The sequence below is a fragment of the Pongo abelii genome, chromosome 3, assembly GCF_028885655.2.
Source record: "Pongo abelii isolate AG06213 chromosome 3, NHGRI_mPonAbe1-v2.0_pri, whole genome shotgun sequence".
Lineage (NCBI taxonomy): Eukaryota > Metazoa > Chordata > Mammalia > Primates > Hominidae > Pongo > Pongo abelii.
The window spans coordinates 183,459,061-183,484,479 of NC_071988.2; the positions used below are offsets into that span (position 1 = coordinate 183,459,061).

The following is a 25,419-nucleotide window of genomic DNA, read 5'->3' on the forward strand; positions in this document are numbered from 1 at the left end:
GTCTCCCAAAGTGCTGGAATTACAGGCATGAGCCACTGCGCCTGGCCATTTTCTTGATCTTTTTAAAGAACTAACTTTTGTTTTCAATAGTTTTCTCTATTCTCTATTTTATCTTTTGTCTAATTTTTATCAGTTCCTTCTTTCTGCTAGCTCTGACTTTAGTTCTTTTTCTTTTTCTTTCAGTTGTTTTAAGTTGTAAAGATAGGTTGTTGATTTGAGATATTTCTTGATTTTTTAAAATGTAAGTATTTATCATTCTAAATTCCACTCCCCCGGCATTCTTCAGCACTGGTTTTGCCATGTCCCATAAGTTTTGGTCTGTTGTGCTTTTATTTTCATTTGCCTCTAAGTATTTTCTAATTTTCCTCATGATTTTTTCTTGATTGATTGTTTAAGGTTGTTTTAATTTCCACAATTTAAAAAAAATTCCAATTTTACTTCTATTATGGATTTCTACTTCCACACCATTATGCTTAGATAAGATAATTTTTATTATATGTAACTTTTTTTTTTTTTGAGATGGAGTCTCACTCTTGCCAGGCTGGAGTGCAGTGGCATGATCTCGGCTCACTGCAACCTCTGCCTCCCGGGTTCAAGCAATTCTCCTGCCTCAGCCTCCCAAGTAGCTGGGATTACAGGAGTGTACCACCACACCTGGCTAATTTTTGTATTTTTAGTAGAGACGGGGTTTCACCATGTTGGCCAGGATCGTCTCAATTTCTTGATCTAGTGATCCATCTGTCTCGGCCTCCCAAAGTGCTGGGATTATAGCCATGAGCCACTGCGCTTGGCCATGTCTAACTTTTAAAATCTATCGAGATTTAATTTCTGGCCTAACACATCATTTATCCTGGAAAATGTTCCATGAGCTCTTGAGAGAAAAATATATATATGCTATTGTCATTGGATAGGGTACTCTGTATTTGTCTGTTAGATCTGTTGGTTTATTGTGATAAGTCCTCTACTCCCTTTATTATCTTCTGTCTGCTATTTCTATCAATTATTGACAGTGAGGAATTGATGCTTTCAATTATCATTGTAGAACTCCCTATTTCTCAATTCTGTCAGCTTTTGCTACATATGTTTTGATGATTTAGTATTAACTATATGCATGTTTATAATTTTTAAATCTGCTTGCTGTATTGCTGTATTGAATTTTTATTAATAAATTATCTCCCTCTTTGTCTCTTGTAATTTTTTTTTTTTTTTCTGGGACAGAGTCCCACTCTGTCTCCCAGGCTGCAGTGCAGTGGTACAACCAAAGCTCACTGCAGCTTTGACTTCCAGGCTCAAGTGATGCTCACACATCACTCAGCTTCCCAAGTATGTGGGACTACCGGTGTGTGTCACCACACCCAGCAAATTAAAAAATATGTATATAGAGAGACACCATCTCACTATGTTGTCCAGGTAGGTCTTGAACTCCTGGGGCCACACACTGCCCCTGTCCTGGCCTCTCAGAGTGCTGGTATTAGAAGTGTGAGCCACCATACCAGGCCCTTGTGATTTTTTAAGTCTATGGAGACATATATTAGTATAGTTCCCTCTCCCTTTTGGTTACTCAGTGCATGGACTATCTTTTCCAATCCCTTATCTTTCAAACTTTCAGCATGATTATACCTAAAGTGAGCCTCTTGTAGACAGCATATAGTTTGATCCTGTTTTTAATCCATTCTGTCAATCTCTGTCTTTTGATTAAATAATGTAAGCCATTTATATTTAAAGTACTTAGTGATAAGAAGGCACTTCCTTTTGTTATTTTGCTATATGTCTTCTATATGCCTTACAGATTTCCCATCTCATTTCCTGCATTATTGTCTTCTTTCATGTTTACTTATTTTTTTGTAATGAAATGTTTAAATTTCTCATTTTCTTTTGTCTATATTCTGCAGCTATTTTCTTTGTGGTTAGCATGGGGATTACACTTAATATCCTAAAGTTATAGCAGTTCTATAATAGCTAAAATTCAATAACATACAAAACTTTCCTCTTTTAACAGCTCCATTCTGATCTCTTTCAGTTGTTTATGTCACAAATTACAGTTTTGTACACCATGTGCCAAAAAAATAAACAAATAATTCTTTTAAATGCATTATTTTCTTAAATTATGTAGAAAACAAAAAGGGTTTTTGCAAATCAAAGTTACAATAATAATAACTTTCAGACTAATAATATGTATGCATTACTCTCATATCAGGTAAGAAACAAAAAGTGAAGTTACCAAATTTTATTATAATAATATTAGATTTTGGGATTGTCCATGTATTTGCTTTTATAAAGACCTTTATTTCTTCATATGACTTCAAGTTATTGTGTAGTGGTTTTTTTTTTCTTTTGAGACGGACAGAGTCTCACTCTCTTGCTCAGGCTGGAGTGCAGTGGCACAATCTTGGCTCACTGCAACCTCTGCCTCCCAGGTTCAAGTGATTCTCCTGCCTCAGCCACCTAAGTAGTTGGGACTACAGGCGCCTGCCACCACGTCTGGCTAATTTTTTGTATTTTTAGTAGAGATGGGGTTTCACCATGTTGGCCAGCATGGTCTCAATCTCCTGACCTCATGATCCACCCACCTCAGCCTCCCGAAGTGCTGGGATCACAAGCATGAGTCACCGTGCCTGGCCTGTGTAGTGTTTTGGTTTATTCATATGTTTGTTTCATTTACTTTGCTGGGCTACCTTGAACATTTCTTACAGGACAAGTCAAATTATGGCAAACAAACTCAGCTATTGTGTATCTGGGAATGTCTTAATTTCTACTTCACTTTTGAAGGACAATTTTTGTGGGATATAGGATCCTTGATTGACTTTTTTTTTTTTTTTTTTTGTCTTGTAGTACTCTGAATGTATGGATCCACTGCCTTCTGGCCTCCATAGTTTCTAGTAATAAATCTGATAGCAATCTTATTGGGATACACAGTATGTGTAGAGTTGTTTCCCTCTTGCTGCTTTCGTAATTCTTTCTTTGGCTTTGGCTTTTGAAAGTATAATTCCAATGTGTCTTGATGTTGGTCACTTTTGTTTATCTTACTTGGACTTTGTTGATCTTCATGGATGTTTATATTCATGTTTTTCTTCAAATTTGGAAAGTTTTTAGCCATTATTTCTCCAAATATTCTGTTGGCCATTTCTCTCTCTCTTCTCCTTCTGGGACTGCCACAGTGCGTATGTTGGTACACTTGACTGAGTCTCCCAGGTCCCTTAGACTTGGTTCACTCCTCTTCAGTTGTTTTTCTTTCTGGTCCTCAGACTCAATAATTCAATTGTCCCATCTTCAAGTTAGTTTGTTTTTCTGTCTGCTGAAATCTGCTTTGGAATACCTCTAGTATATTTTTCATTTCAATTATTGTACTTTTCATCTTTCGAATTTCTAAATATTTTTTATTCTTTACTGACATTTCCATTTTGTTTTTACATTATTTCCTCAACTTCCTTTTTATCTTTAGTACTTTGAGCATCTTTAAGATAGCTGTTTTAATGTTTTTATCTAGTAAATCTGCCTCAGGTCTTTTTCAGGAATACATTCTGTTGATTCTGTCTTCTTTTTTTCTTTTTGAGAGGGAGTCTCACTCTGTCACCTAGGCTGGAGTGCAGTGGTGCGATCTCAGCTCACTGCAAACTCTGACTCCTGGGTTCACGCCATTCTCCTACCTCAGCCTCCCGAGTAGATGGGACTACAGGCACCCACCACCACACCCAGATAATTTTTTTTATTTTTATTTTTAGTAGAGATGGGGTTCCACCATGTTAGCCAGGATGGTCTGAATCTCCTGACCTCGTGATCCACCCGCCTCGGCCTCCCAAAGTGCTGGGATTACAGGCAATTCTGTTTTCTTTAAATGACCATACTTTCCTGTTTCTTTGTATATGTTGTGACTTTTTTTTTTTTTGAAGACTAAGCATTGAAGTCTAATAATTGTGATAATTCTAGATATCAGATTCTTCCCCTTCCTCATGTTTGCTGTTTTTTTTTTTTTTTTTTTGAGACAGAGTTTTGCTCTTGTTGCCCAGGCTGGAGTGCAATGGTGCAATATCGGCTCACCACAGCCTCTGCCTCCTGAGTTCAAGCAATTCTCCTGCCTCAGCCTCCTGAGTAGCTGGGATTACAGGCATATGCCACCACACCTGGCTAATTTTGTATTTTTAGTAGAGACAGTGTTTCTCCACGTTGGTTAGGTTGGTCTCGAACTCCCGACCTCAGGTGACCCACCCACCTTGGCCTCCCAAAGTGTTAAGATTACTGGTGTGAGCCATATATACATGCCCAGCCACTGCTGTTTTTTTATTTGCAATTTTTGCTTTTGTTTATTATTGTAGGCTATCTCTGTTCCAAGGTTCAGCCTAATGCAAACTTAAAGTCTTCTAAGGTATTTTTCTGAGCCTTTCTCTGGGCACCAACTGGTCACTTTCTAATTTTTCTATATGCACTTGTTTTTGAATAAACTAGTATTTAATGTCTGGTTCTAAAATGAAGAACTAGAGAAGAATGAAGGAGGAGTATAAACAGACACTAAGCCTTTAAATGTCCTGGAAGTCACTTTTGCCAAAGGAAGAGGAGCTTGGAACAATGTGCAAGGTGTAACAACAATGTTCACCCACCTCTTTCTGTAGCTTTGAAATCAGAAGTGTCAATCAACCATCAAAGAACGGATACTCCAAATTTAAAGGACAGCATCCTTTTTGCTTACCCTGGCTCCTGCATTCTGCATGCAAGCTGCTCCTGTTTTTGTTGTTTTTGACAGTTAATATTTTAATAGATCATATGTTTATCAATTCCCTTGCTCACTATCACATCAAATTTACAGCTAATTTTCCTGATTCCTGAAGTAAACCATTTGTTTCCATGTTGTTTCCATTTACGTTGGTGATAAAGTTTATGTTTTGTGTGTCTGACACAATAAACAAATCGTGCCCTAGTTTTATAATTTTTTAAAAATTTCCACTTAGTCTTTTTGTAATATTTTACTGTATTTTGGTATACATTATTTCTACTGAGAAATTTGCTACCATCTCATAGTAATTTATCTGCCTTTTAAAGATCTTCCTCTTTGAAGTGACACAACCAAAAGACAAAAGGAAGATCTTAAAAAGGCAGATAAATTACTGCCTTTTTAAAGTATAGTTTTTTTTTTCCATTTGAGATTCATTGTCCTCCTAAATCTGAGGGTTTACATAAGTGGTTATGTATTGTTTTATATTATATAAATTATTAATTATTATAGTTTATTACACTTTATGCAATTATTATTCATTTCAACCAAAATATTAACTTCTCCCTTTTCTTTCTATTATCTATTTTAGGAAATATTATTGCACATACGTTAGTCTGACTTTTATCTTAATTTCTCATTTATATTTTCCTTCTCTTTTCCTCAATACACTGCATTATTTGATTGACTGCATTATTTGTAATTCAGGTCTATCTCTGAACTTATTTAATCATTCTCCTCTTTTATTTAAACTATTGTTTAACATATACATAGCAATTTTAATTTTAATAATTCACTTTTAATTTTTAGAAGATATATTTTGGCTTTTTCAATTTTAGGAATTTATTCAAGAAATACAGGGTTATTATAAAACTTGAAAGTAAAATTATAACAAACAAAACGATCATCAATGTAGAAATACAGAAAAAGTCTCAATAGTGTAAACATTTCACCTCTGTCTAATTTTATCAGTAGATTAAATGTAATACTAGTTAAAAATTTAGCAGGAATGTATAGAAATTCATTACTGATAGTCACATATGCTATTTTTGGAAGTTAAATATAATATAATCATTTGGAAAATAATGCACCTTGGATAGCTTAATATGCATACACACACACAAACTCACATGTAATATTCGGTCTCACATTTCAACTCATGTATGTATATATGAAAAGAATTGAATATTTTGCACACAAAAATAAAGTGTACAAAATTGTAGCAAGTAGTATTATTCACCATAGTACAAATTTAAATACACCTTAAATGTCTGTTAGCAGTAGAATGTAGAAATACAATTCCGATACACAAATATAGTACATTATAATTATTTATGATAGTTCCTCTATAAATCATCACTAACACCAAATTACTGAATACTGATTTCATAAAGGAAGCGAAGAGTTATGATCTGTTGAGCTTCTGTTCACGTTATTTTAATCAACCAATCAATACACCACCATGCTTTATGTATGTATCTGTCTAAAGACACCTTATTTAATATACATTGTTAACTGATGAAGATGGAACTCATGGCCAACAGCATTACAACTCATGCCTTAACAAAACTTACCATTAGGCGCATCACAACTTTCTTGTACTTGGGTACTCTAGACAGCACTTCAACACTGTGTGTGGAGGCCATTTTAAACAGCAAAATTGTCAAAAGCACCAATTTTTTTTAAAGGTGTTAAATTGAGCATGGAAAGAATATTCATTTATAGTATGAAAGTTAAAACAAGAAGGCAGAATATCGTCTTGTTCAAATACAGAGGGGCATGTGTATATTTAGTAATAAAAAAGTTTTCACATCTAGGTATGCCCACAAATGACCATAAAACACCATGGTTATAAATAAATTTAAGCAAGTAGGTAACTACAAATACAGAATCCACAAGGAGAATCAACTGTAATCAGTTTCTCCACAGCAATAAAAGAAAGAATTACTTTAGCAACAGCTACAAACAAAATGATCTTGCAATCATAATGTAAAGCACAAATAGCCAGATTCAGATCGCGAATATCATATATATCCATTTATGCTCAAAATCAGCCAATAGTTATATGCGGTAATAGAAATCTACATAATAATTTCCTTCAAATAGGTAGTATCTAGAAGGAGTAATACAAATAATTATTATTATAATAACATGGTCATAAGGAGAATGCATTTGGACTGTGCCCCAATTTATCAACCTATAAAAATGTGTTAGATCCTAAGTTGAAAAATCTCCACACTCATGATTGTATCATATTACTATCTGCTTTAGCATTTTGTGAAGTCTTTTAAGTTCCCTTAGTATTTCACAGTAATAATAGGCATTTTGAAAAATAATACAGTTTATGCCATTATTACCGTATCACTTGAACATTTTGTTATTAATATTTTATATTAATTTTAAATGTTTCACCATTATTTGAAGGTGGAATTGTATGAATAATAATTGATGTTAGCTCTTTCCATTTTAAACATCACTTAGATAATTTATATTCAGTGAGTGTAGTTCTCTAGTTTGAAAACTCAATTTGAAAACCAGCCTGGTTATTTCTAAAATATATTTCCAATTTTAATCCACCAGCAAGGAGTTTTGATAATCCCAAACTAAATGATTGTAATTTGTGTTGGCCTATGTTGCAGCTGAAATAAAAAGCCAATCTAGTCAAAATCCAGCAGTCTCAAAAATCAGAAACAAAAGAAGTGAAATATACAGCAAAATTTTTTCTCACAATAAATATCAGACCATTAGATTGTATATTCATAATAAATGTGTAACCTCAGGGCCTTAGGGTTTTCTATTAGAATAACTATTCATCCTTTTACTCATGGTTGTACTGCTCATTCTCATATTAGAAACTGAACCATCAGGCCAGTTATTCACTGTCCATTTATAAACCTGGAAGTGCCAGCTCTTCATAGAAGAAATATTTTTCGTGTTTGTATTTGTGAAATAAGAAACACAAAATAAGCATTTGTTAAATAAATACAGAATATATGGATGAAATGCTACATGGGCGAGTGACTGGATTGATGGATGGATGGATGGATGGATGGATGAATGAATGGATTCATGTGAAGTTGTTAATGACTTTTAGAATGTGTAGTCCTACTCTGAACATCCTAACACTTTTTGTAGTGCTAGACAGAAATCAAAATTAGAGGGTTAATTTCAAACCAATATTGACTGAAAACATTCTCTGTAAATGAAAAGAATGTTTTGGGTCCAGTTTCCGTAGAAATTTTGATAGGAAACAGGCATATAGCACTTCCACATGCCAGGGTCTCCTATAAATGCTTTACATGCATTATTCATCTAATTCTTAAAATAACTTTGTAGGATACATATATTTATTTTTCCCATTTGACAGATTATACATATCTCATAAAGTTAGTTAACTTAATTTCCTCTGAGCTGAGAAGCAAAAGATGAAAATAATTAAGGGACTAGACTCTAAAGCCAGACTGACTGGACACCAACCCTGCACTCCACCTTGGTTGTTGTGCAACTGATTTCAGGTAAAGAGCATGGGCTGCAACAGTTAGTGGCTCGAACTTGAAGTATGAATTCGGAGAATTGTGAAAGCATGACCATGACAATGTTTATTAGAGATTGTTTTCTCTATCTCTAACCTACTTACATATTATTTATTTTACTACTACCTAGCAAATTCTACTAGGTTACTATCATCTAGTGAAGCCTACAATTGTCTTGGTCTTTGGTAAGAATAAAATAAGGAGGCCTCAATTCCGATTCTGTAATGATAAGCAGGAATGTCTTAATTGGCCTCTGCCTGCTCTGACTGTGCCTTCCTTGCTCTAGACATAATAAGCAGCTGGGAGGGAGATTTGTGTGGAGCTAGGCAGGTTAATATTACGAAGTGTTCATGGATCTAATTTTTGAAAACAAAAAAATTAAATTATCTCCTGAATTCATTAGGCTTAAGGAAAAGAATGAGAGAAGAGTTTGCAGAAAATGCATAAATTTTCTAGTTATCCAAGTAAGGAAACACATTGTCAGTGACAATCAAGTTACCTGGTAAACATTACTACAATGATATAAATATTTTTTGAAGATTTACTTTTTCAAAAGTAGTAATTATTCATACCTGAACAACTTTTTGGGACTGCACATCAACAATAAGGACTCTGTCCAAAGTTGGCTGTGCAACATAAATGAACTTGTCTTTGACATTAACAGCTGATGCCCACACACACCTCTGAACTTCATCTCCCTCAGCTTTGGGACAGACTTCATCCTGTAATTTAGGAAAGATAAAATGAAATTTATATCTTAAATTATAACACATGCCTGACAATACCATGGGTAAAATTAATGTTTCATACTTTACTACTTTCAGCATCAAATGTTAAATATATATATAAAGTTTAATTAGTAGAACATATTTCAGTTCATTAAATATGTATAGAAAGCAATGTAAATGAGATTCCTTTAAAATAAATTTTATGTTCTTAATTACTTTTCTAGTAAAATGTAGTTCTTTCATTTTTTTCCTACTTGGTTATAACTCAGCAACTTCAAAAAGTCCAACATCTTTCCCCAAATTTTCCCAGTCTCAAGTTTCTTTAACAGAATAAATGTCACACTAAAGTATATTCCGAGTTTTACACAACATTGGTGGCTGTCCTTATGGCAAATTCATAGTTTTGTTAAGAGTCATATAATCTTCTGGAAAAGATTGCAGGATTCTTATAATTTGTAGTAAATCAGAGGCTTAGATAAATTATAATAAGGCAGTTATTCACAATGGTTATTTTATTTTTCAATCAAGGTCAAATTGTATAAAATCTTTCAATATTCCCAAAGCTTCTTATTCTGCTTCCTTACCCTAAAACTTCCTTCTGGTTGAAGACTGCATACTTTGTGTTAGATGACCATAAATGAGGCCAAAAAAGCCCCTCTATTTCCTCTTTTCCTTCATATTGTCAAAACATGATTGTGGAGGAGATACGCAAGCCCTTGTGATTTATCCTGGGAGTCACAGCATAAGTAAAAGCGTATGAAATGTTTTCAGGTTTTCTTTTATTCACTGTTCTATTACAGTTAGAAAAACCACTAATAAGAAAGACTGGTTAAAATGTACATAAAATGTACATAAAACGTACATAAAATGCAGGCTGGGCGTGGTGGCTCACACCTGTAATCCCAGCACTTTGGGAGGCTGAGGCGGGAGGATCACGAGGTCAGGAAATTGATCCTGGCTAACAAGGTGAAACCCCGTCTCTACTAAAAATACAAAAAAATTAGCTGGGTGTGGTGGTGGGTGCTTGTAGTCCCAGTTACTTGGGAGGCCAAGGCAGGAGAATGGCGTGAACCCAGGAGGCAGATCTTGCAGTGAGCCAAGACTGCGCCACTGCACTCCAGCCTGGGTGACAGAGTGAGACTCCGACTCAAAAAAAAAAAAAAAAAAAAAAAAAATTATGTGCAGTAAAAAAGTTATTTACGTAATAATAATGTAATGATAAACAATTATTCCAGTATCTCATTTGATTTTTTGTCTGACAATTAACGTCTAATTTCATTTATTTGTATACTCCAGTTGTTATCTCTAAGCTAATTTAGAAGAACACTATTTTTTCTAATCTATATAAAACCATTAGTTTTTCAGCAGAGATACCATTCATATGTATTTAATAATCATAAGACAAAAATCAACCACACTTTCATTATCAATATCACTAAGCATTTATTTTTAAAGATAATACTGATGGCAGATATACCACATTTGACATTGAGTAACCACATGGAACAACTAAAAATGTAACCTTTCTCAGGCTGCATAACCATTATAGGTGGTTTTCCTTTTTGCATAAAATTTGGAAATTAATGTAAATACCAAATCACTTTGCAATGAGACATCCAGTGTGTGGCCTGCTGTTTATGTTCTCCAAATGTCAGATCTAATTCAGGAAGGCTCTGGAGTGTCCATTAATTTTTAAGATCTGGTTCAGTATTGCATGGTTTAGGAAAATAAAACAATAGTGTTCTCTTCTAAACAGCACAGATTGTTCTAAGCTTCTAAGGCATAAGCGGAAAGACTGAAAATGAAGCACGTGATGTATGGTGTTTCAGGTAGTCTGGAGTTATGAAATTAATTCTATGTACCATGGCCATTACAGGTGACTACTCGGGAGGTCAACCTGAGTAAAGTCCTTGGTTCTCTTAAGGAGGTAGCCCAAAGGCAGAAGTCTGTCTTCACTACATGCTTAGAATGCAGTATTACACTTTCATTCACCAATTCCTACTGACGCACTGTTTTCTAAGTCAACCTTTTCTTCAGAAATATACTGAATGTCAAGGACAAGAATCTGTTTTGCGAGAAACAAACACTCGATAAAATATGTACTTGAGAGGCATGAAGAAGTGGGAAAAAAGTGGGAACTAAGGTTGGTGAAAGGCTCTGAATACAGGGAAATTGTTTACAAATTCTTCGCCATTGTGTAAAACCTGCCAAAGTAATGAAAAGTGTGAGTGACCTGACACATAACTGTCAGCCAAACAACTGCTGAAACACGAAAAATTTCCACCCCTTTGTTTGCTACAGAACTATTCAACAGTAAAATAAACTGCTCTGCTGGGAATTATTTTCTATTTGGATGCTGTCCCTATAAGACATCCTTGACTAGACTTACAAGCATTTTTACAAAGCCATTAAAAGTTTCCTGACAGGCATCCTGGATTTTCTTTGCTTTGCTTTATGCTATTATTTCTGATTATATTATATTATTTTTCACTTTACAATAGCACTCTTTTATTTTCTCAGATTAATATTTATTTCTATGGAAGAAAAATAGTAGAGGAATGTTTTTAAATATGAATTAGAGATTTAATGGGACAAAAAGGAGACACAGAATCCAGAGATGAAAAATAAGATTAAGATAATACATACTGATGAGGAAAGCTGCCAGGGATTATATCAAAGAGTATTATTAAATCACTTTTACAGAAATGTATACTAACATTTAGAGTGAACAGAATTAATAAGACATTAAACTAATGGAGATGAGAGTCCAGGAAAAGACAATTCTAATTTATAATTAGAATGTCTTTCTTTTGGATCTTTTCCATATTTAATCACATATTTCCTACATATGTATTATACTTTCCCAAAATGTTAAGGAGTACAAGTTATATCGCTACTGATGGTATAAATTTTAATTAGCAATTTAAATAATGTTACTAATATCTGATTTGCTAAGCCAAAGTAAATCAAACAGAATCATATATACACTTGTCTTCTACTAGGATGTTGCCATTTTTATTTATTAGACTAATTATCTATTGAAAATACTTTGCCCTAAAATCTTTAAATTCCAATCTTTCCTTCCTCTTCTTCCTATTCTCCTTCTCAGGTCATCCTGCATCATTCCTAAATATTTCTCACAAACATGTCTATTTTCCTTGCTTTCACCTCAATAAGTTGCCATCAGGACTACCTCCTCTCATCCTTCTATCTAATCTTAAAAGATGTGTCCACTACTCCTTACTTTCGGAAAGATCTGCCCTCAATTTTTCTTACAATTTTAACTATTCAAGTATTCAAACATTCACATTGCCCCATAAATTTAAGAAACACTTCATAAAACAGCTTCAATTGAATTAATATTTCCATTTCAATCATCCATCTAATTATCTTCAGACTTTTGAGCAAGCTTTCTGGAACATTACTTCCATTTCCCAACCTTTTGCTCTAAACTAACCATGCTTCACACTGGCTTTCATGACATCATCTCTTTTAAAAGATATATTTTCAAAGTCATCAGTGGCCACAGAATTTCCAATTATTATCCTTTATTTCTCATTGGAAAGCATTTATTGAGAGCTTACTATGTGAAGAATATTGTGCAAAGCTATGTTTGAAAATTAAAAACATGAATAGGAGAGAATGCTTGCTTTCAAGTTGCCTGTAATTTCTGCCGCATTTAGCTGTTTCAGACACTTGATTTATCATAAAAGGTTCTTTCATTCTTGCAAGGCAGAGATTGGCAAATAATGGTCCCCCAGGCCAAATTTGGCCCACTGCCTAATTTGATATGATCCAGAAACCAGAAATGTTTTCTTTATCTTTTAATGGTTGACAAAAAATAAGAAAAAGGAGTACAATTTCATGACAAGTAAACATTATATGAGATTCAAATTTACAGAAATGAAGGTGTATTATAACCCAACTACACCTATTCATTTAAATATTATGGCATCTTTCATGTTATAATGACAGACATAAGTCCTGAAAAGTCTAAGATATTTACTTACTATCTGGACATTTGCAGAAAAAAAATGTTGCTGATCCCATTTTAGTATACATTCTGACCTTAGTTATCATTTTTGTCCTATTATTTAAATTCTTTCTGCCTGTGGCACTCCTTTATCTTCAGTTCCCTGGATGTGGCTTCAGAAAAGCCAAGGCTCAGACTTTAGTTTTCTGCTGTAATTCTTTTACATTAAATTCCTCTGAAAACTCATCCATTCTGATTGCCTAATTACTATCATGGTCAGGTAACAACCAGACACTAATCTATGGCTTTGTCATTCACCAGGCTTTCCTCCGCTGTCACCTTCCAGGAAAATTGTTGAACAGGCAGTTTCAAAGAGTGAGATAATATAGAACAAAAAGGTATACTATCTTAAAGGAAGCATTAAAGTTGATCCAAAACTTAATGAAATAAATAAACCAAAGAAAGAATGAAATACTTGCATACGTGAACACGAAGAAAGTGATTTGTATCACAAAAGTTTAAAAAAACTGAGTAGTTCTATACAATAGGAGACTATTGAACAGTAACGTAACAAAGTAAAATTCACAATAAAAATATTCCAAACATATACTGAACATAAGTATAGTTTATATGTCAAATATCTTGTCTTTTAGAAAAAAAGAGTAAAAGTATGGACTTTGGAAGATGTGAAACTAAAGCACTGAAAGAGCCATTAATTAAATGCTAATGAGGCTGGGCGCAGCAGTTCACGCCTGTAATCACAGCACTTTGGGAGGCCAAGGCAGGCAGATCACTTGAGTTCAGGAGTTCAAGACCAGCCTAGCCAACATGGTGAAACCCCATCTCTAACAAAAATGGAAATACAAAAATTAGCCGGGCATGGTGGTGCACGCCTGTAATCCCAGACACTCAGGAGGCTGAGGCAGGAGAATGGCTTGAACGCAGGAGGCAGAGGTTGCAGTGAGCCGAGATCACAGCACTGCACTCCAGCCTCGGCGAAAGAGTAAGATTCCGTCTCAAAAAAAAAAAAAAAAAAAAAAGTAAATATCTGGTTCTTTGCATAATTTGGATTACCAATGCGTTCTGTAATTTATGTGAATAAAAACAAACTGTCACTGGTATTATGAAGAACGCAGAAATACAAATGTGATAAATAAGGTGGCCTAACACGTATACATCCAACTTGGGTTCCAAATTAGGGAGCCTTGGCGATCCACCCATGTTTGTTATGTAGACACTGCTAGAGAAGTACTGAAAGAAAACAGATGTTGAGACAAAGGAGGGGAGAGAGGGTTCGGTGTCTTAACATGTCATTAAATAAAGGCATTTAAGTCTGAAAACTTGTGGAAACACCGCAGGCCTGGGTCTCTCACTGATCTAGTTAGTAGTTATGAAAAATAAACATATTTTAGTAGTTTTGCATTGTTTTACTTTTATGCTTCTCTACCAATCAGGTTTCTAAGACAGGCAGAGAGTCCCTACCCACTTCTTGTAACTGAAAATTGAATTGGGATGTTCTCTGGGCTGCCAATGTGTGTAAATTAACCACTCTCTCTGCTTCTTCCTGCCACAAATAATGTATAAGATTGCATCATAGGAAATAGAAAGAGCCGTCAACACAATCTTCTGTTTTCTACAGAGTTTCTTTTAATTACTCTTTCCTAGTGCTCCCTCTTTTGTAAAAAAATAATTAATACATTTGATACGAATTTTAATTAATTAATTACAAATGTATAACTTTTATATCCATTGTTCATCAACAAATGTCCTGTCCATTAGCTAGAGCACTCTACCTAATATTTCATGAAAAGCAAAGATTTTCCACAGCTACTGAAAAGCACCCCAAAATACTTTGTCAAATTATTTTCAATTTATATTTGGCAGCCAAATTTCCAACACCTACATAATTCATTCCTAACTTTGAGGTGTTTCACTGATTTTTTTCTTGTCTGAATTTTCACAGAATTTTTATTTTGTGACATACAATTTGGCAATGAATCATATATTACATTTCCAATTAAAATGTTGACCTTTGCTATTCCTGTATTTCTACATTTCCCAAACATAATGCTGAAGGTACAATATTTGCTTGGTAAATATGTGTTTAAATATCACTTATAATAGCCAAAAAGAAAAAATAGTCAAGAAGTGGTGTATGTTACTCAATCACGATGTTAAACACTATGCAATGTCATGCAGAATCATTGAGAAACTGAATTCTAGAGTAGTACTAATCAAAATGTGGTCTGTAAACTGCTGCCAGTTGGCATACAATTTGCTACCAAGCTGAGGATTGCATAGAAATTGAAAATAACCATTTAGAACCTTTTATAGCAATTTGACATTGCCATAATATCCCTGTATGTGATCAGTAGACCTATCTACTTTAACAGTATTTAAACCAGTTTGGGTATTGTCAAATTTGCCTGGAGGATTTCATGTAGTGAAAACTACTACTGGTTTTACAAGAGAAAAACAGAATGAGCAAAAATCAGTGATTTTTTTTTTTCTCCCACAGAGTTTAGGAAGCACTGATTTCATGCTTTTTTATTCTAGCGCTCTCTCTCTTTCAGTATTTCTTTCTTTTAAGTATATATTTTTAACTGAAGCTGTCACAATCTGAGTCTATTGCTGTAAATTTTAAAAGTGAATAATAAGATACTTGGAGAAATAACGTTCAGTTTATCAAATGCAAGAAATATAAATAATTATTCTGAATGAGGATTTATTCAGTTTGTCATAAATCAAGGCAAATACAACACAGTTACTTTTGTACTGACTTAGAATATTCAGGTTTAGATTCCTAGGATATATTTACAGTCATGTAGAAATATTTATCTCTATACACACATGATCAAGTCTGAGATATTTGTGAATATGCTAGATATAAAGTTCCTTTCAATATTGCTTTGCAATATTGGGAAAAATCTTACAAAAATACATTAAACGATTTGGTAGCATTGAATAGCCTCCTAATTTGACCATTTCTTAAAGCACTGAGGATAAAATACTTTCATAATTTTTAATTGAGATTACTGCTTATAACCAAAGCAATACCTTTTTTAAAATGAGATATATTAAATTTATCCCATTCAATTTCTGATTTCGTTTATAAATATCATAAGTAGTCTTTCTCATATTAGTCAGAACATAGGTAGTCATGGTAACTTGGGGGCTCTATTTGCCTAATTTGTGCTACATTGACACACTGTTATGTAGCATGGTTTTGCTTTAGGATATCAAAGGTCCAAAGGCTACATTACAGAAATTTTTATTCTTTCTTTTAATATATTATGTCTTTCAGCAACACAATAAAAACAAAGCTTATGACACTATGCTATCATAAGCTGAGCACTGTTTTCTCTTTATAGATAGTGTATTAGAGAGGTTAAAAAAAACAGGCTTTGAGAACAAAGAGACCTTAATGTAGTGTCCAAGGGCGCACTTATATTATCTGTGCAAGTAGACCTGTTGAGGCTTGTTAACTCATTGGTAAATTGGGTATAATAATACTACCTATCACATGGAGTTATTGTGAGAAGTAAATAAAATCATATTTGAAAAGGTCAAGTGATCAATGAAAGTTACCACTTATTTTCATCTAGGAAATTATCGATGTGCTACATTTGACAAAAACTATAACAGTCTACATGTTTTTGATGCAAACTTTTTTTTAAATTCTACCAAATGTTTTGGAAGGAAGTTTGCTGTGCATGTTCAAGAGATTCAGAGAGCTACTTTAAATGTGGCATGATTATTGCGTATAGGGCAAGGAGAATTTTATTCTCTCTGTCTGGCGTTTGGCAGTCCCGTGACTGAGTAAATCACTTGATCTTTCTCATTTCTTTACCTGAAAATGGAGAGGATTAAATCAGAAGGTTGTCAATTTTTTTCACGAAAAAATTATTTGAATTATTTCACCTCTGCTTAAATGTAAAATGTTATAGTGGTTTATAAAACTATTGAATTACATAAGAAAAGCTAGTTTTAAAAGACACAACTGTAGGGTGTTAAATTTCAAACGCTTACAGAACATAAAAACCAAATGCTAGATGCTTCTTGAATGCAGGACTAGATGACTGCTTTTCTGGCTTTTATGATTACTGTAAAGGAGCTGAAATCCTAGCTAGGGGGAAGGTCCGGGGGCCATTAGACACTGAGAACAGGAGAGGCAGGCACTTAATGTCTGTTGGGAAAGGCATACATTTGAATAGTAGGGAAGGCAAATTAAATATCAAGAAAAGGTCTAGAGTGAGGTCCGAAAAACAGAAAATAGAGCTTAACAAAAAGGTGTTGGAATTGAAAGCCAATATTAAAGAATTAAAGAAATAGGACAGCTACTAGATGGATATCAGTAATTGCAAGTAATTGCAAATTGTATGAACAATGAGGGTTTATGGATGAAACTGATTTAAACCTAGTATGGATAAGTTGGAATCAAAGAATTAGATGTGTTTAAACTTTCCTCAATATGACGAATATTTGAATTGTATAGGAGCAGCGATATTCTTTCTTTAACTTGTGGCACACAGCACAATTAGTAGGTTGGTTAGTGAGGGGAAAAAATTAAAACTAGGGAAAAAAATTAAAACTAAAGAAAATAATTACCACATAACACATGAAGTTAACTGACCCCCAACTGTTGATTAATAAATTCTTATCATTGAAAAATCAATAAAATATTTGTTTGAAATGCCAAAAGTACACATCTTTCTGTACAATTTTTCTGACAATAGATATCCAGCCTTTTTATTAAACTTTGAAAAGAGGGAGTTTGGGATACTTTGTTAATGCAGCTTTTAAAACATGGCCACAGGAATTAAAATGCAGATTTTTTTTTTGTACTTCATCCTATCTTGTAGAATTCATTTTTGCAGCCTGATTTTTCATTTAATAGGTATTTTTTATTTCAAAGTCTGCATTATATTTGGTTTATTCATATGGGTGGAAAACAGAGACATGAATTCTGTTGAAATAAAAATTTTAGTTTTTAAAAGACATTTTATATGAATTCTAGTTGGATTTAATTCACTCCGATCCTCTGAATTTCTAATATTATTGTGGAATAAATTTCATTATTTCTTGTCATTACAAATCCATTAAAAAATCGAAAACAAACTTTTAAGGAAAAGCATCATACAGTTTGAAGATGGAACATCCGATATAATACAAGTTCTCCTTTCTCCCCCTTAAATGTTTCTCTCTCCTTTTAGTAATGACACGAGTTCTGATAACACATGTTGTGCAATTTCTATTTTTGGAAACCTAGTTGAAGAGTGAGACAGGTTTTATTAATTACTTTTCTAGATATGCATATGTAGGCTTTCCCTGTGATTATCTCATTCTGTCTACCAACTAAAAAATGTTGACATGGAAGGATAAATCAGGTGGATTTTGTGACTGCTGGATTATCCGCATTTGATTCAGTACAGTATATCACTTAGGAATTAAACTTTTTTTTTCCTCTGGCACATAATCTCACAATACAGATGGTGCTTAGTTCTTGTATCTTTCCATATTGTCTAGCACAGAAGTGCCTTATATGGAACAAAGGCTTAATAGGTTTGCAAGACTACTATTGACTGAAAAAATTACTCTGAGATGCAATCAATTTATCTTTAAAAACTATAAATGTTTTACAGAGATAATTATATGTGTTTAATTTTTAAGCATTACTGTAATTCACACATAAATTTGTTCTACATAAGAATGACTACAAAGAGCTTTGCATTTGATTTCTTACAGTTATGTGGTAAAATAATATTGGACAAAGAATTGTTATACATGTATACTATTGCTATGTTTTATCAATTAAAGGAAAACCATAAAAAAGATTTGTTTTTTAAAAAGCATCTTTTTAAATCTTTAGAAATAAGTGTTACTTAAAGACTTTGGCTCTGTACCTACCTTCATTTTAGATGAAAACAAATAAAAGGCACATTATCTTTGTCCATTACATTTATAATTATATATTTATTATCATATTGTATAAAATATTACATTTTATCTGGGCTCTTTTTTTACTGAAAATTTAAATAGGGTTCCAGGCCACATTATCCATTTTAGGAAAATTTTTCAGAGTAAGAACTTGAAAATAATATTGAGAATTCACAAAACCTGAGCTGGTGATTTAGTTCAAGGTCAATCCTTAGAAATATATACAGATTATATAATCAGTATGCTATTATTTAATTCTCTTAATTTTTCAGATAAGTTCAAAAGGGAGCTATCGGCTATTAGATATCTTTTGTGAAATTATATTAGCTACTGTTTAGTGAAAATCACAGATTACAGAGTTAAGTTTTGAATGTAAATGATACTAGATACATAGATTTTTAAACACATAATCTCATTCTCCCTTGCTCCTATCATAAGGAGTTAATTTTTCACTTTAAAATAGAGATGGGATAGAACTGATCACTTCTTTTTTCAGGATGGAAGCAATAACACTTAGGAGAGAGCCAACAGGCTGGGCGTGGTGGCTCATGCCTGTAATCCCAGCACTTTGGGAAACTGAGGTGGGGAAATCACCTGAGGTCAGGAGTTCAAGACCCGCCTGGTCAACATGGTGAAACCCCGTCTCTACTAAAAATACAAAAATTAGCTGGGCGTGGTGGCACGCGCTTGTAATTCCAGCTACTGCGGAGGCTGAGGCAGGAAACTGGCATGAACTCGGGAGGCAGAGGTTGCACTGAGTCGAGAACATGCCACTGAAATCCAGCCTGGGCAACAGAACGAGACTCTGTCTCAAAAAAAAAAAAAAAAGAGAGAGAGCCAGCAAATAGATCCCATTCCCCATTCTGGCAGAAACAACTTGGTAGAGTTTTCAGGCAATATAGTTATGCTGCCAGTAGTTGCACCCTTCAAATGTGTTTTATGTTACATTTTCTTTATAGGTGTACAAATGAGATTTATAATAGGATTATACAATATGCAGCCACATGTCAATTTCATCTCCCTTTTATCCTTCTATATCTTTAAAACAGCCTAGTTTCCTGATCTTTTGAAAAATATTTAAATTAGGAGAAATTCAGTAGTATTATTTCCTTTTTTGTGTCCTCAGTGTACATCTGTCTGTAAGAGCAACCATTACACCTGAGTGTGCTTAAAATTTATGTATCTGTTACGTTATTATTTTCTCTCTCCTGCCTATCACAATGCTTGACACACAGCAAATTCCAAATATGGATAAACAAGTAAACAAACCTCAATGCATGAGTGATAATTTGGAAGTCAATATTAAATGGGTCAAATTTAGATCTCATCTGTACACTACTGTAGAGGTATACTATGAAATGTTTATTTTAAAATATAGCCAGAAACATAAATATTATGTATGTCTATTATTAACTTCTAGTATAACTTTCTGTTAACGTGTATATATGCATATATATGTAATATGTATTTACATGAAAACAGCAGCTGCTTTAATTCTGTTGTTTTCTAAAATTTAAAAATAGGTAGATAGCATAGCTCATGGTACAACTATGTTGTTGTTTGGCGAGTTCTAGATGAAATATTGACTCTGCCATTAATTTGCCAAACAACCCATCATATGTCCTCTAAAACTGGATCAACAACATTTTGAAAATAAATGACTAACACAGAAAAAACGAGTTATAATGGGCAATAAGTCGGTAGCTTAAGTACTTAAAATATGAATGATAATTTTGAAGTTTAAGCTATTTTAATTGTAATTCTTATTATATAAGTCTTTCTTAATTTCCATGTAGACAACATGGTATATAAAATAATTATATAGTACATGGAGAAATGTAAATATATTTTAAAATACTGAAGAGTTAATTTTTAATATTTACCAATACAAACATTTAGTAAAATAAAATTGAAACACAATTTCCTGTAGTATGTTTTCCTTCCCTCACCACCTCCAAACTGATATTTGTGACTTTTTAAAAAATGGAAAAAAAATTTAAAGAAATGGATGTCTTCACTGTTAAATTGAAATTGTGAGAAGTATTATTGAAATATCAAAAGTAAACAATGAGAAATTAAGCCAGTGTTCAGAAACTTACAGTTAAATGAAAAGTTTTAGAAATGTTGAGAAAAATAAAAGATAAAGATTTAATCATTAAAATTGTAAATCTAATCCATGAGTATGCAAAATAATTATATATATTTCAATATATTTAGAAAGAAAAAGTTATTAGACTTGTATAAGCAAAATTATTGTCTCTCATAGAAGAACACCAACAGATAATATTTAATATTGATAATTCAAGAAATATCATCACTAACTACTTTTTTTAGTGATTAAATGTAGCAATTGATTGTATGAGCTGGAACTAGACATAGGGGGACATGAAGGAATAATCTACTATATTTTATAATAAAATCTTTTGTTTTATTTTATATTTGCCATGAGACTATGTTACCTTGAAAAAATAGGTACTTTTTTGTGTTAAAATAAATCTTGGATGAAAAGACTAAGTATTCTTTAAGACACATCTAATATGATAGATTTGTGTGATTTTGTAAACCTCAAGTAAAAGGTTTTGATGTTTAAATATATTTGTATCAATATTTTTTTCCGTCAAAATCTTCAATTTTACCTTTAAGAAGTTTCTATTGAAAAATCTAAATAACCTTAAACACGTTTATTTGTAAAGTGTGCGGAATGCACTTTTACATGCGTATAAGTGAGTCCTTATTCATCATATAAAAATGTTGTCGATGGATTATCTGAGACACACAACATTCTGATCGCATTCATCCAAATACCTTGGCTATTTGTTATCGATAATCTCTTGAAAGGACTTCATATGCTGCTTGGCCCACTTAATAATGCTATGCAACTCCATTACTTTTATAAGCTTTCCACTGTTGTTACCCCCAATTTTAGGCTTGCATATTAAAGCCTAACAGAAACACAAAGTGAGAATTATATAACAGTGTGATTACTAAGGAAGCTTTGTAAGACCTCTTTACATCTACGATGTCAAGCACCGATTTCTTAAATTCATTTTTTTTTTAATCTACAGAATAATCTTCTAAGGAATAGTTAGAAGTAGTTTACATTCCTCTCTTCAGGAAGCTCTTTGCAGGATATCATTATAACCACAAAGGGACTAAAGCTCACATTTTTATCACTGTATAACTCTCTGTAAGTTAAGCCATGTTTGAAAAGAGACACCCTGAGGAAAAAAAAAGTGGGGAAACATTTTGATTCCCTTTCTGAAAGACAGTGGTGTTGTATTCAAAAGATTACTCACTGGCTTCATGGGGGAATGAATTGTTTGCATCATGTAAAGAGGCTGGTATTTCAAATGACTATTTTTGAGGACCAAGTTTGCAGAAGTATAAGTGGACTAGAAACAGAACAAGGGAATTGATGAACACCCTGAAGGCTGCTTTGTTTGAGATAAAGGACAACAACAGCAGAGAAAGAAATGTGGACCATTGAGCTTCCCAATTTCTAATCTCAGTTTCAATTTCTTGAAACGTAAGTATTCTGGACATTACAAACAACCTGTTCCTAAGCAAGAATTCTTTTCTAACAGACTGGTAACAGTAGTTTATAAAGGTAAAATAATTTTGGTTTGTGGAAACACCAAACCTGGATAACAGACATTTTAGAGGAGACTTACACCAGACTCCCTGTATAAAGTATAATGAGTTCAGTTCTACAGTTCAGTATCATTTAAGTTAGCATTAAAACCAGGAATAGGCTGGCTGAGGTGTCTCATGGCTATAATCCTAGAGCTTCAGAGGTTAAGTCAGGAGAATCTCTTGAGCCCAGGAATTAGAGACTAGCCTGGGCAACCTTGCGAGTCCCGTCTCTACAAAAATTGAAAAAAATTAATCAGATTCAGTGGCGTGCACTTGTAATTTCAGCTACCCACGAGGCTAAGGTGAAGGATCACTTGAGCCCAGGAGCTTGAGACTGCAGTGAGCTATGAATGCACCACTGCACTCCAACCTGGGCGAAAGAGTGAGATCCTGTTTCAATAAAACAAAACAACAACAACAACAACAGATCAGTAATAGATCTTTCAGGTTCCACAATATAAGACATATGCATAATAAGACATGTGGTCTTCTTTAAAGTTATTTTAGGACCCATTAAATGATAAGTAATACCATGGCATATGTGACGAGCAGCAGCTAGATCTATAACAAGCAAAGAAGGTGACTGAATGAAAAAGTATCAAAGAATAAAAGAGTGATAGATAAGGATGGAACAGTAGTAGAAAACCAGAAGAGTAACAAAGTTGGTAATCTTGGGAAAGCTTGTTTTTGAGCCTGTAATTTTAAACATTTTTCCAAACTCCTTTTCAGTTTGACTTCTGAATCCATAAGTCTGAAATAGAATTCTATTTGCTTGAAGTTCATACTCTAGGTGACAAGATGAAATCGTGTGTACAACTAGGATAAATATAGAAATAATCATATCTAGTAAAGCTACATAACAAGATAGAATAAAAGATGAAAAATAGCTAAAAGTTTGTTGTATATATCCTCACCAACTCACTATCAAAAGCTGAAACCTAATGTAATCTGACATTGCACCAAAATTGAGTTTTTATTTACAGCAAGCAAATACCATTTTCTGAGAGATTTGATTCTATACTCTAAATATATCAGGTCTTATCTAAACTTTATTGATAAATGAGTTATATTGGGAAGTACACTGCTACTCTCTCTTAATGTCGACCATGAATTTGAAAAATATTATATTCATATTTAATCCCTTTTCATGGGAAAAATGGTTCCAAAAGACTCATTTCCACCACTGGTACTCAAGAAATCTGTCTTCTAAAATGAAACACATTAGCGTTTTTTCTGTACTAAAAACTCATATACAGTGCATTTACACAGGAACTTTTCACTGTGTGATCCTGAATTAATAGATCCATGAGGTTAGAGTCACTCTGAAACAATTCAATGATAAATTACTCTATGAAACATTTTTCATAAACACATTGAAAGAAGAATATTGTTTCATGGCAATTGTAAATTAAGGAGAAATATTAAGGTGGAGAGAGAGTTAGATGTATACATTTTTAAACTTAGAGAATGCATAAAACAATGAAGAACTAAGGCTCAAAGCAATGGAATTTTTGTTAAATGCATTTAACAAATGTTTCTTGGCCTGTCATATGTAAGACGTTGTACGGAGCATGTTGAGAATACAAACACTAATCAAACTTAATCCTTGACTACAAGAGATAGGAAGATGTGATGGTTGATTTATATGTCAGCATGGCTAGCCTATGGTGCCCAGTTGTTCGGTCAAACACTCGTCTAGATTTTGCTGTGAAGATGCTTGTGTGGTGATTAGCATTTATAATTAGTTGACTTAAAGTAAACAGATTACCCTCCATAATGTTTATGGGCCTCCTGTAATCAGTTGAAGTAATTTAGAGCAAAGACTAAGGTTTTTTCAAAAAGAAGGAATTCTACCTTAAGACTTCAACATAGAAATCCTGCTTGAGTTTCCAGCCTGCTCTATGAATTTAAGATTCAAGACTATGACTTCAACTCCTGTGTAGGTTTCCAGACTGATGGCCTCACCAGTAGATTTTGGACTTAAGACTGCAACATCAACTCTTATCTGAATTTCCTGCTGGCTGGCAAACCCTGCAAATTTTGGACTTGACATATCCCACCTGCAGTTGTGTGAGCCAATTCCTTAAAATAAAACTCTCTATAAGGAGATAGATACAGAAAAAGATAGAGATAGAGATAGAGATAGAGATAGAGACAGAGACAGAGATAGAGATAGAGATCAAAAGAGAGAAATAGAGGGAAACGTAGTGATAGAGGTAGTGGTAGCAGTAGAGGTACAGACAGAGATAGAAATGGAGAGCTTATCGATTCTGCTTTTCTGGATAAATATTTTCTGATTGCATAATATTCAACAAATTTCTCATGAAATTACTTTGTAATTAGAAATATATTCTTAAGAGAATGTAGCACCAAATAACTTCCACAATCTGAATTGCTATCTATCTTGTTTTTAAATGTAGAAAATATTACCTTCATATAAAAATTATTTAGCTCAACACTTATTCTCAAAGCATAACATGATCAATGCACTTCTCATTCTATTGCTGTATACTTGTATGTACATGACAGTATTTGTGTATATATATTCCAAATATTTAAGCTTATTTTACATTAAGGAATGAAAAATGACAGAGTAATATAAAATGAGTTTAATTTACTCTAGCCTTTTTTCATATATGTGGCATATAATAATTACATAAGAAATATCTTTCTTTTATATCATGAGTGTTTCTCCATATATTCTGTATTTAAAAATCATAAGCAGAAATTAGTTATAACAATTCCCTTTTAAAATATTATTCTTGGTTCTTTACAAAATGTTGGTCACCTTAAATTTCGAGCTGTATTTTAATTTCAACATCCAATGCAGTAATAATGTCATAAATGTTTTCAAAACCAAAATACTATTTGATAGTATTCTCCTTTCTTAAAAATGCAACAGCCTTTTCT

General features: G+C 33.3%; 1 protein-coding gene across 2 annotated transcripts in view; it reads right to left on the reverse strand.

Annotated features, from left to right (window-relative positions):
• The window catches only part of FSTL5 (follistatin like 5), an 807,547-nt gene that overhangs the window by 89,899 nt on the left and 692,229 nt on the right, over positions 1-25,419 (reverse strand). For both annotated transcript variants that reach the window (XM_024246010.2, XM_054554669.1), the window contains one exon: positions 8,811-8,960. In XM_024246010.2, coding sequence (XP_024101778.1) covers positions 8,811-8,960 — 150 coding nt within the window. The remainder of the gene's footprint in view (positions 1-8,810; positions 8,961-25,419) is intronic.